The sequence below is a fragment of the Osmerus mordax genome, chromosome 16 (genome assembly GCF_038355195.1).
Source record: "Osmerus mordax isolate fOsmMor3 chromosome 16, fOsmMor3.pri, whole genome shotgun sequence".
Classification (NCBI taxonomy): Eukaryota; Metazoa; Chordata; class Actinopteri; order Osmeriformes; family Osmeridae; genus Osmerus; species Osmerus mordax.
In genome coordinates, this window is record NC_090065.1 from 4,091,312 (window position 1) to 4,103,852 (window position 12,541).

General features: G+C 45.9%; 1 protein-coding gene across 3 annotated transcripts; it reads left to right on the plus strand.

The window, feature by feature from the left end:
- The first annotated feature begins 221 nt into the window (after nt 1–221).
- Nucleotides 222–11,778, plus strand: emilin2a (elastin microfibril interfacer 2a). Of its 3 annotated transcripts, none has more exons than XM_067253855.1 (9): nt 222–457; nt 853–978; nt 1,979–2,166; nt 2,328–4,313; nt 8,787–9,206; nt 9,403–9,450; nt 9,682–9,735; nt 9,976–10,116; nt 10,330–11,778. In XM_067253855.1, exons 1-9 carry the CDS (start codon nt 303–305, stop codon nt 10,650–10,652), a joined length of 3,441 nt encoding a protein of 1,146 aa, XP_067109956.1. In that variant the 5' UTR covers nt 222–302; the 3' UTR covers nt 10,653–11,778. The 3 variants fall into 3 exon arrangements, with proteins under 3 accessions (XP_067109956.1, XP_067109957.1, XP_067109958.1); XM_067253856.1 differs by having other exon boundaries at nt 9,685–9,735; XM_067253857.1 differs by lacking the exon at nt 9,403–9,450.
- The last annotated feature ends 763 nt before the right edge of the window (nt 11,779–12,541 follow it).

Consider the following 12,541-nt stretch of genomic DNA (forward strand, 5'->3'; position numbering starts at 1 on the left):
CCAAGACGTGTTTTTGAAACCCAAAACGTGTTGCCATTTAGCAGCCTTCATTCCGACTGTGAGGCATATCATAGCCTATATCTTCTAATTTGTGGGATGGAGGATGGGGAGGGTGTATACCCCAGCTAAGCAAAACGTCATGCTAACGGAGTTTATACACCCATCTGGACTTCCCCAAACAGTCTTTTGGTCAGTCGTTGGGCGACACCGAATGTCTGAGAACTTGTTGTAACCGAATAGACTATAGGCTATAAAGAATCTCAACAGATTTTCATGTCAATGATAGTCCATTTTGATTTCAAATGTCATTTACAATGACTTGCAAACAAGGAGACGTGTTGCAAGGGTATTTTTTTACACTATTATTAAGCTTTAATCTTATTTACGGGTCTCCGTCGAGTTATAACCTGTTTCAAGGTCCCGCTCACTCTGGAGGGGCACACAGGCACAGAAATAGGTAAGTTTAATTTCCTGAAGTTGGACATTTGTTAATGACTTATTGTCTGTATGTTTTACTCGATTTGCTGAAATAGCCTACTAACTTAAAGGCTACATCCTTTTTTTTCGAGTAGACCCATTAAAAGATTTGTATTAAGCGTATGGTGCATGTAAAGCCCTGTAACAGGCCTTATTTAGATGTGGGCTATACAGCCTTTATCTAGCCTACATTTAGAGTCTGCCAGGATTTTGCCATGGGGCACTGATAACATCCGTTAGTGGACGCTGGAATGTGATAGTGAAAGGCCACTTCTGTCATGCGCAGGTGTAGGCCATGCGCGTGGATGGTCTGCACTAAACACAGCTGGTAAATAACAAGAGACGTCCGGTATAACATATATTTTATCCTCACAGGAACTGGTGTGCATATGTCGTACACAAAAATGTGAGTTGTACCGTTCAGGGAAACGTGGAGAGCTTTGTTGAGCCCGAAGTGCAACCCTGCCCGATGCATGAGCCGGACTGCGAGCCACAAGTGCTGTAAGTAGGCTACTAACCCTGGAGATGGAGATATGGTGGGTGGAGGCTGCATAATGTCAGTGGAGCATTGTCTTCCCATTGTCTGCAAATGTCGACCACACCACACATTCGAGCCTTTCAACGTTAATTTGATCGTTAATTAAGTTGTTTTGTCATTTTAATGTCGACTAAATCAACTGTTACTCATACTGTAATTACAACTCAACCACTTCACATCATCAACAGCTTTGCTATGAGTCTTGGTGCCTTTTATGAGTAATGGTACTTGATTAGAGGGTGCAAATGAGGGAATTCAATGAGCATTCATAGACTGAAAGCGAAACTTTTTTTTGCATTCATTATTTTCAAAACAAATCACATCAAGTGTGATGGGATACTGTACTCACAGTGCAGTATAGGGGTATATTTCCTTGTTTTTGTACAAAGGAAACAAGAGTTGCCAGGATCAAAAACACTTCTGGGAGAGAGGTCAGACTATTCCAGTGAGACATTTCCATGTGAGATCAGGATGAGGTGTGGTAGGAAGGCCAGGGCCCTAAGTTCCATTTCTCTATTTATTTATGTTTTTTCATTTGATGATGTATGAACATACAGGCTATTGTGCTAGCTTTGCATGGTTTTACCCATGGAGTACATGCTTGATTAGTTGTGTTTAAGTTATTTGTAAATTGAGTTTGTTATTGGAATATTTCATGGGTGTTCCCCTGAGAGACAAAGTATATTGGTCAGACCCTGAGGAGACTCAGAAAGGAAGAGGATTGTATTCAAACTTCCAGCTGTTGCAGATGACAAGGGCCCGGCCTACCGAAAGGGAAGTGAAGTCGTTCATTGTTTTGTGTGATTTCTTACAGTTATTTAGTTAGTTCAAGCAATAACATTGAATACAGAATACAAACTGAAGTAACTCAACATTCAAAAGCAGTTTTTGCTAAAACATGTACAATAAACTTGCTCACAATTGTGCATGAGCTAAAACAAAGTTTTTTTTCCCTTGGTCCAGCCATAAGACTCGGTTCCGGCCCACTTACAAGACTGCTTACAAGACCGTCACAGAGTTGGAGTGGAGATGTTGCCCTGGTCATCAAGGTCCAGACTGTAAAGGCTTAAAGGCATCTCCAAACCGACAAACAGTGCTAGGAGCGCAGCCTTACCCCCAGTCGAACCCAAGCCAGACAAGACACACACCGAGTAAGTACCGTTCCCAGTGATCAAAATACTTATCAAAGCTGTAGTGCTTGACAAAAAGTAAAACATGAAGTTGATATGATGCAGAGTCAGTGCCTCAATATTTCGCAACTGAAGTCCATGTCTCATTAAGATGCGTCATTAAATCCTGCCGTCTTCGACAGGAGCAGAGCGGAGAGAGACGGGTCAGCATGAGGCGAGGTACAGTGGCCCAGACAAGGTACATGTCCTGGAGGGGGAAGTGCAGCGCCTCTCCCAGACCGTCATCGACCTTCAGACGGCCATGATGGGCTTGACTGCCAACCTGCGCACCGACCTGCAGGAGGACACCAACAAGATGCTGGTCACCCTGCTCAACAACATGAGCCCACCGGACAGCGCAAGGGCCGGCGAGGGGAGTGCAGTGCATCTGGACGGCCACCAGGCCACCAGGGGAGGGTTGGCAGGGGAAAGGGGACTGGAGAAGATCATGGCAAGGCTGGACGATATGAACGATTCCCTAAAGAGTAAAGATGAGGCTCTGGAGGAGCTAAGGGGAACCGTGACGAGCCAGGAAGGTCAGATCCGACTGCTGATGGACGCCTCCCAGTCGCAGACTCCGGCAATAGCGGAAGGTGGCGCCCCCTCTGACCTGGATGTCCTACAGACTTACATTGACAACAAGTTTGAGAAGCTGAAGAAAGAGCTCGACCAGGGCATGGAGGAGAGGATGGTTAAGCTCCAGGGCGTGTGCGACGACAGGATCCAGTCTGTCCAGAAGACCTGCAAGGAGGAAGGGGAGAAAGGCTTGGTCAGACTTACAGAGCTGGTGGATAACAAGGAGGCCGGCCTGAGGAAAGAGATACGGGAGTTGCGTCTAGACATGGCTTTGTCCGACGGGCCGGTTCGGACTGAACGCCAAACAGACCCGGCTAAACAGCCGGGGGATCGAGATGACCTCAAAGACCTTTGGCGTGAGGTGGAGCGTGTGGCCGAAGCCCATCGAATTCTGAACGCCCGGATGGACAATGAGCTGGCGCACTTATCGGCGCCGAGTTTCGTCGACGAGTACGGGCCGCTCATAGAAGATCTGGAGGGGCGAATCAATGTCACCGAGCAGAACGCAGAAGTTCATTGCTTCTATGTTGAGGAGAAGCTGAGCAAGGCGTTGGCGGACGAGGTCGCCGCTCTGCAACGGCTCATGGACGAACGCCTCAACAGCATGGAGGACCAGTTCACCAGCATGCTGGTGGAGATGAGCAACAGCTCCTTCCCTGGGATGTTAGGAGATTCCATGGATGCCATGCAAGCAGAGGTCAACAACAACAAGTTCCTCCTGCAAGGCCTCGATGAGAAAGTGAACGCCGTCGGGGAGTTGTGCTCGACGGGATGCCCTGTAGGTTCATCCTCTTCGGGTTTGACCGCTCCTGAAAACCTGGCCAGCATTGTGAAGGACATTCGAATTTGTAGGAACGACCTTGACGTTCTCAACACAGAAGTCAACGGCAATACTGACAAACTCAGAGAACTGGAGGAAATTATCGACAGGCAGATGGTGGTGCACCAGCAAAGCACCAAGGCTGTTGAGGACCTCCAGAGAGGATTCATCTCCCTCCAGGACAATGTTGGAGGTTTGTCTGGAGCTGTGACAGGGTTAGGAGACTCTGTTAGCAAATACTTCCGGGATATCCAGTGGATGAATTCCACATGCTGCCAGGCTGGGCACACCGGCACTGCCATTCCAAGTCAAGGACAGGGAGTTCCTGATGGCACACTGTCCAGACAGCCAGAGTCGCTCAACAATCAGGTGGAGGAGTTGAAAAGGCAACTGGACAGGCTTAGTACCCAGATGAATACTGAGCTGGACAGGTGTAAGGAGAACACACAGGGGGTATCTGAGGGGGTTTCGGCCATTGACGAACGTGTGTCCAGACTGGAGATGGTGTGTGGAAGATTGGATGTCGTGTCGGATAATGTGAGGGGCCTGAAGGAAGGCCTGGAAAGGCATGTGTCTGGTCTGTGGGACAGTGTCCGGAGAATGAATGGCACCTTGGGGACTCACACAGGAGACGTCCTTTCCATGCAGGGATCTCTGCTGAACTTCCAGACACAGCTGTCAGGACTGGCCAAGCAAGTGCTCGTACTCAAAGACGCTGCAGCCAAAGAGCCAGGTGAGTAACAGCCTGACACGTCATGAGGTGATTACGTGTTCCGTCACAGCTTCAGACGTCAGAAGCATCTAGAATAGAAAAGGCAGTTTATGACTCATTGCTGATGGTAGCTTTGCTCCATTTGGGTCATTGTGTACAGTACACTGCAGTAATTATTCTGAAAAGAGATACTTGATGAACCAAAGGCAGAGAGAGTGAAACGTTTCCCAGTTTTATTGACTAAAAGACATACAACTTAAACAATATACAAGTCATGTGCAATCTGGATATACATTCAAATATATAAATGTATATTCAATATTCAAAATGTATAGAATCGTGGGCTTTTTTCATATTTCTTGTGACAAACCTCTGTATAATACAAAAGCAATAACTACAGAATTCTCCTGGGATACGGGGTTGGAGAGTAACCTGGTATCCAGGCAAACACATTTCCGCTCAGGGATCGGTTTCTCTTTGTGCTCCTTCCTGAGGTTAATCCAGCATATGAAGCTATTTCCTTGGTATCCACAGAGACCAATAGGGGATCTGATTCTGCTTGTGGCCCTAAGGGGGGTGGGGGGGTGGGGGCTCTGATAAGGGAGATCTGGAGAATGTCATTCAATATGTCAGGGCCCCAGAAGGCCACTCCATTCACAATATACCAAACCTTTTCCTAACTAATCATTTCTGCCTTTTTAGTACATATTGACCATTCTCCTGGGCTCAGTATGTGAGAAAGTTACTTAATGGGAGCAGGCTAGATGTGTGAACCTGGAAAACGATTACATTTAGAGACATTTCTTTCTCTTCACCTCATAGCCTCTAATGATTTACCATTGTGTATCATTTCTCATACCTCAATGAAAGCCCCTTTTAGCTTATAGAAAGGGGAATTTTCCTCATTCTCTTGCACACTGTGATGTCCTGAGTTGTGTGGTACTCAGCGTGACTCTGACACATTGTTTTTTCCTGAATACACACACACAAACACACACATGCATGTAGGGTGGGGTTTGACGTAGTTTGTGCGATAGACTAATGCGGGGCGGGGGGGGGGCTAGTTTGTGCGATAGACTGATGCGTTCTGCAGAGAAGGGAGACTGGCGTTGGTCACGGTTTGGAATGGAAGGGAGAAAACAGGACAACGGCGGATATCGCTGTGAAAAAGCTTTGTTTTTTTTGACGACGTAGTTAAGGCGGCAGGCGTTTATTGCTTAGGCGGCCGCCTTAACTGAAAAGTGCTGCGGGAAACCCTGCATACACACACATACACACGCACACACACAGGACTCTAACCGAGCCCTCATCCAGCTTCCTCCTTCCCTACCCCCACCCAGTGTATCCCCTCCCCCCCCCACCCCAGAGCTGTTCCAGGGTTCCCGAAGGGGTGACCTCAGCCTGATGTTGAGGGTCTGGTCCTCATTAATCGGCCTGACTCACTGTTGGAGCCTGTCTTTGTTGAATGGAGGAGAGGGGAGAGGAGAAGCCGGGCTCCAACGCCCCATACCAGATGCTCTACTACCCTCATCTGCTGATGTCAGAAACGTAGGGCCCCATCCCTGGAGCCTCCCTCTCTTTAACAGGCAATGTCATCATCACCCTGGGTGGGGTAGAGAAACGATACAGAGTGAAGGGGAAAGGTATACCCCATTTGTAGAGGAACCCCCTTGAAAACGAGATGCTGCATCTCAAGGGGTTATCCTCCAAATAGAAATACATTTCTCATTTGTAGTGTTAGGTTTCGTGAAAAAATCGAATGTGAAAATGATTTCACATCTTGAGGGCCAACATACTGCCTTTGCTATCTTGTTCTGCTGTAAGATAATAACATCTACCGAATAGGTTTGTTGTGCCGTGAGTAAAGAGTGACTTGTGATGAAGGTTTTGCTGTGTGGTCTTAGCTAGACCCAGTAATGCTGTAATTCAAAACCCTCACTCGAGGATCAAATTATTGCTATCTGGGTGTGGTGAGAACAAGAGCATTCTCACTGGTTAGATTTGTCTCTGCGGCTCACAGTCACAAGGGGACCCTGAGGAGAAGGAGAACAGACAGAGTGTTGTAAGGACGTGACTAGGAGATCTATCCGCAATAGCTGAAGACTTACTCACTCTGCCTGGCTGATGGGAATTTGCAAGAGCTTTTGCACAATGCTGGATCCAAGTCGTTCTGTAGTCTGCGGCAGGAACTGGCTCAGTGTCTGTGTGTTCGCCTCGCACCATATCTCTCGTGGGAGTGGCATTCGTGCCTTAATGAGTGTGTTGCCTCATGTGGTGTCAAATGTTAATAGATCTGAGCCTCTCTGTAGTAGGATTGAGAAACTTTCTGAGAATGACTAGTTTTTTTTTACAGTAATTACCGTAAGACGGTTACGAGATTGAGAAATGATGCATCTGGATCTGGGAAGTGCGCTATGATGCGTGGTGGATACAGATCGTGTTTCTGGCACAGAATGACAGATATCTCTCCACTCCACTGTGGGATATTGTATTGTGTCCCATGGCTGTGCTGTTGACCTTTCCCATCAGTCATGTGTGCTTTTCCTCCCCTTTTCTTGGAGGCTGTCCCATCCTGGCCCCAGTCCCTCCCCTCTTCCTCTTATCTTTCCTCTCCCTCCCTGTCTCGCTCCGTCCCTCCCGCTCTCAGACTGTTCCTGTTGATTGGGATCGTTCTCCTCCTCCAGAGCATAGCAGGGGGGACCTCTCACCTTCTCTTCTGTGTCTCTCTCTCCCCCCTTTCTTTTCCGACAAATACACGAGGAGAGGAGGGGTATTGAGACGCCACGGAAATGGTGTTAGCTACCACGATGAGGAAATACAACTCTGCGTTGGAAAGATTAGGAGAATGAAGAGAGGAACCGAAGGCGTTTGAAACACTGTATTTATTCCGTAATGCTAAACGTAGAAGGACATGTCAGGCTTCATGCTTTGAGACTTGAGTTCTGAGCTTAGGTGGAACCATCCAAAACGATGATGTCAAGTTCAGCATCAAGGAGCCAGGAGAACCCATCTGGAATTCTTCAGAGTTAACTCAGAACCCGACCCACTGGCAGAAGGCCTCCCTGAGGGTCACCACTCACTGAACAACATGAGCCTCCCAACATCGGCAACCATGTCTGTGTGTGAGTGAGTGTGTGTGCGTGTGTGTTTAAAGGTCATGTGTGCACATGTCTGTGTGAAAGTATTCCCATAAAAATAAGATTCCTATGACATAACCACCCCACCCAAAACAACAGGCCAGACTTTATCCTAAAATACACTTTCATAATTTTCTCCGTGACTACTGCATTACATTGCACTTACATACAACCAACCATTCGGGCTCAACAACATCCATCCAGTGTGTCACTGACACAGTGCCACCTTAGCCCAAGAGAGACATGGTGACTAAGTCCCTCTCCTCCACCCCGATGTGATTCAGTCTGGGTTAGACTAAAGCACATCTGGGCTGGTGGTGGGGCTCGTCCCTGAGGCTCTTCAGCAGGATGTGCTGGGGCTTTATTAGCTCTTATTTCCGAGTCCGGAAGCTCGTGCTGCTGCTACTTTCTTCCCCGAGGAGTTTTTGTGGTCAGTGGGACCTTACGCTGCAGTGATGATCTCAAAGGACAGTCCACCCGACGTCTTGCGCTTAAGTACCGTATGTATTGGAACAGTTGAATAGGACCACCCCAAGCAAAGACTGTGCGATGGAATCTGTCTGACACCTGGTTACGAAAATGGGGGAAGGTGGGAGGGCGGAGGTGGATTGGTTGATTGTTTTGTACCCTCTAGTCATATTTCTGTAGTCTGTGTGTAGTGCTCACTGGTCCAGGTAATGTCTGTGTCTACATGGAGGTGGAGAGTATCCATTTAGTCATTTAGCAGACGCTCTTATCCAGAGCGACTTACAGTAAGTACAGGGACATTCCCCCCGAGGCAAGTGGGGTGAAGTGCCTTGCCCAAGGACACAACGTCATTTTGCACGGCCAGGAATCGAACTGGCAACCTCCAGATTACTAGCCCGCTTCCCTAACCGCTCAGCCACCTGACACCCCAAAAGAAGCCATGTCACGATACGTACACACACAAGCGCACACATACACACAAACAAACTGTGGTTTATCATGGCTTTGCGTCACACAAACGGGCTGGTTTGTTGTTCTGGAAGGCATAACAGCACCAGTTTTAATGCTCAGCACTGTGCATTCCAACTCATTTTGGCCGCCATCAAAATATAAGTCGTTAAGTGTATTCACAGGGGAGCTGAAGATGTGGGCTGAATGGGGAAAGAGGGGTTTATGAGTGGGTCATAAATTTCAGGCGTCGGCCCGTTGAAGAGTTACCATCTTTTTCCAGAACATTCACAGTAGTAAGGCCTGTATCAGAGATGGCAAAGGTACACACATCCTTCACTCAAGTAGCAGTAGAGACACTGTTATTACCCAGGCTGCCTTTGTTGAATCAATCACACTGTAAAATCAACTGAATTGATCTCTCTTTCCTCCTTTGTCTCAGTTGCGGGAGTCCGACCAGAGAGACCTAGTCCTGGACCTGATTCCAGAACCATCCAGATCCAATCCAGACCCAGAATCACCCACATCCCTCAGATCCACATCCCACTCATCATCCCCCACAGGGTGGTCCCAGGGACGGCCCGGCCCCCCGTACGCCGGCCCTCCGCCGGCCACCAACCATCCATCCCCAGACAACCAGGCAACCCCCTCCAGCCCAGCGGCATTCCCCGCCAGCCAAGCCCACCTAGCCAGCCCGGCAGCCCACACCAGCCCTCCCTGACGGTGATCCCAGTCCCACGTCGGCCGGTGTTGGAGACAGGCGAGGCGGGGCCCCCTGGGTACATGCGAAGGGTGACCGTGAGGAGGGCGCAGGGCTCAGAGGACTCCTCCATGCCTGTCAAAGGCTTTGCTGGATCTCCAGGTGAGAGTTGGTGACGACCACCACGGTAACGATGACAGACAATAGTTGCCTGGTGATTTGACTTCAGAGTGCAACTTTAAGTCGTTTACATTTAACAATAAACACTGTTGTGTTCAAGCATGAGCAATGTCATGGTCTGGTTATCATTTTTACTCGGGGATGAATGTGATAATGAAAGGATTTTGTTTGTTTGTAGGATACCCTCCTGTAAAACCTGTATCTTTCAAACCAGACACCATACCTGGTACATTTTCTTATTTACCTTAATCACATCATTTTTATATTACACTATTTATATATTGTTAATTATACATCTTTCGTTGGCAACAATCTCCTCTCAACATTCTATATCGACATGTTAATGAATGACATACAGTATCACACCAAGTTCTTCAGTGTATGAAGACAAGCTAAAAATAAAGGTGTTTCCACGCTGTACAATTACTGTCAAACTAACTCCATTCTCTTCTTTCAGCAGCTGCGCAAGTCCCTTGGAACCCATCACACCAACGCCTTGTTGCTTCTCCAGGTACATCCAGGTTCCTACAAAACATTACAAACGTCAAGAAATATAATTAATTGGGTCCATTTGTACAATGTTTGACAGTCTCTGTCATCCAGAACTGATTTTAGACTAAGCTAGTCAGTGTCTATTGTCTACGCATTGATGCTCTTGCTAAAGTACATTAACGTGTGTGTCACATACTGGTTCATGGTGTGCTACAGTTGTGAAAAACTGAATGTTAACTGCTGATGTTCCGTCTTCCAGTATTGTCAGAGAGCAAGGATGTGGTAGACCCATTCTCCTTCTCTGCTGGGCTCACCCAACAAGGTTTCACTGGAGACTTTGGCACCATCCGCTTCAACAGAGTGTTGGTCAATGATGGCGGGCATTACAATCCTCACACAGGTACACATTACTTAGCATGAAAGCATAGCTAATTACAATGATCATTGGCAACTGAAAGGGATAGTTCATCAGTCTCAAAGTGTTTTTTTTTTTTCTTCAGTGGTACGATGACATATTATTGGGTTGATCATGATCGAAAGTATTAATATACTTTCTCTCCTTCTCTACTCTCCCTCTCTGTCTCTTTCCCTCTCTTTCTCTGTGTATCTGAAGGTATCTTCACCGTGCCTATGGACGGACGCTACCTGATTTCAGGACTTCTGACCGCACAGCAGGGCAGTGGTGTGGAGGCGGTCCTCTCAGTGTCCAATCGCAGCGTCCAGAGGTTTCAGAGCTCTAGGGGGGCAGACGAGGGGCTCCCCGAGGGCAGCTGCACCTGCGGGGGCTCCACCTCATTCAGCCTGATCCTGCCCCTGAGGAGAGGGGACAGGGTGGGCCTGCTCAGGACCAGTGGCCAGCTAGCCACCGGCGAGGCCAGGGAGATCCTCTCCACCTTCAGCGCCATCTTCCTCTATGCACCACAGGCTAGCAGATAGCTGCCAACACCTGCCAAATGTTGGAGTTGGCTGCCGTAAGCCAATCACTGAAGTACTTGTTCACCATTAGCTATTCACTGAAGAACTTGGTCATAAGCGGTGAGGCCACAACCAAATGAGAAGCAATAAGAAGACGAAGTTTGAAGGAAATGAACACCTATTTTGGACGGTTATGCAGTCTTGTATGACCTTGTTATAATGCAAGCACCAGAATGTTACTATTCAACTGAGAGTGATCTATACTGTACCAAGTGCTATATCATATTTATTCATGAGTGTTTTTTATGATGTTTTTATGAAAACAAATATAGCTTAAACCAAATCCACACTGTCATTCTATAGTCTTTGCATTCTTATGGAAAGAATTTGCAAAGTTACCAGAAATATTTACTGTCATATGTACAAAATTGTCATTTGTAAGATGTACTTCATATTACAGAAAATGTTTAACAAGTGAAAAGGACCATTTGCTACCAATTATTAAAAGAAAATACCACAATTTGATACAGATTGATCATATTTTTATATTATTATTATTATAAGTTATATTATGGTTATCTGTAAAACCACACATGGCTTGGCTGAGTAAGAAAGAGTTAATGTATTGGATTGTAGTCAAGTTTACTACATCACTACCACAGTATATCGTACAAGAAATTCCCTTTATGGAAAATTGAAGTTTGCCAAATGTTTTTAGACTTCAAAAGGTACTAATGTCGAAATAAATGGTATGCCATCTGTTGTTTAGATAAGATTACTCCATCCATATAAGAAAATAAGATCCAGCTTTGGCCTAATTTCTGAGCTGTGCTGTAAGGAGGGTGTGGGTGAAAGCTGTCTCTCTCCTCTCCATGAAGGGATCTGGTATTATTCATGTACAGCACAAAGAACATTCCCTGCCAATACTCTCTGGAGCGCCTGTTTGGCAATATTGTGACCCTTTCTGTGACTTATGCAAACCCTGTTTCAAATACAAATATTGACTTCGCTGTAAAATTGGGAAATAAGATTGGTGGATAAATAAATTACTTTTTGGCCCTGAACAAGGACATGAACTTGTTCGCTTTAACAGTCTGATAATGTAACAAGCAATAAAACTCACTAACGTTTTTGCCTGTGGTTATTATTGTACAATTCAGTTCCAGACTTTAGAAAAACAACTGATATAAGATGCATTCAATTATAAACTTTTATTAAACACAAACATAACCACAAGCCACACTTCCTTGGCTTCATATTTTTTCAATAGATTTAGCTTTGCTGACATATTCCAAACCACATTTTTATACAAATCAATACAACAAATATACATTTTAAGTTGTTATAAGATGTAATAAAACAGCAAGCTTTACTTTCAAACATAACTCAACCAAAACAAATGCATTGTGAATAAAAAATACAAGCTATATGAAACACAAAAAGGCAAAAACAAAAACATTAAGTAACTTCATTGTCTTTCTTCAGAAGTGTTATACTGAGCCAACAAATATCCTATCTAGTATGAATCTCAGGTTCATATAACATGGGTGAGTTCTACCCACACACGATTCTTACTTTCATAGAAAGAATGGAATTGCTTAGTTAATTATTAGATAGGTCGACTTAATGTACGAACTTCATGAAACACAAACACGCGAAAATCGCAACAAATCTAAACAAAACTCAAACATCCTCAACACAGTAAGCCTGAATGATGGGTAGGAATGCCCATGTTTCCTTCAATCCTTTATCTTCATATAACGGGGCCTTTATCACTGATCTATCTGGATGAATACTACTTGCCATCATAGATCAATCTTGTGCTTTTTCAAGGAATGGTATCTATCGATAAGGTCTCACACAAACGTGTTCCTGTGTGGTTAGCGGTACACCAAACTAAGTCAAAACTA

Excerpts from the sequence above, each read along its gene's own strand:
- emilin2a (XM_067253855.1), top strand. The coding sequence starts at position 303 with ATGTCATTTACAATGACTTGCAAACAAGGAGACGTGTTGCAAGGGTAT. Across the intron at positions 4,314-8,786 it reads CGCTGCAGCCAAAGAGCCAG|TTGCGGGAGTCCGACCAGAG; the intron begins GTGAGTAACAGC and ends CCTTTGTCTCAG. Across the intron at positions 9,451-9,681 it reads CAAACCAGACACCATACCTG|CAGCTGCGCAAGTCCCTTGG; the intron begins GTACATTTTCTT and ends CTCTTCTTTCAG.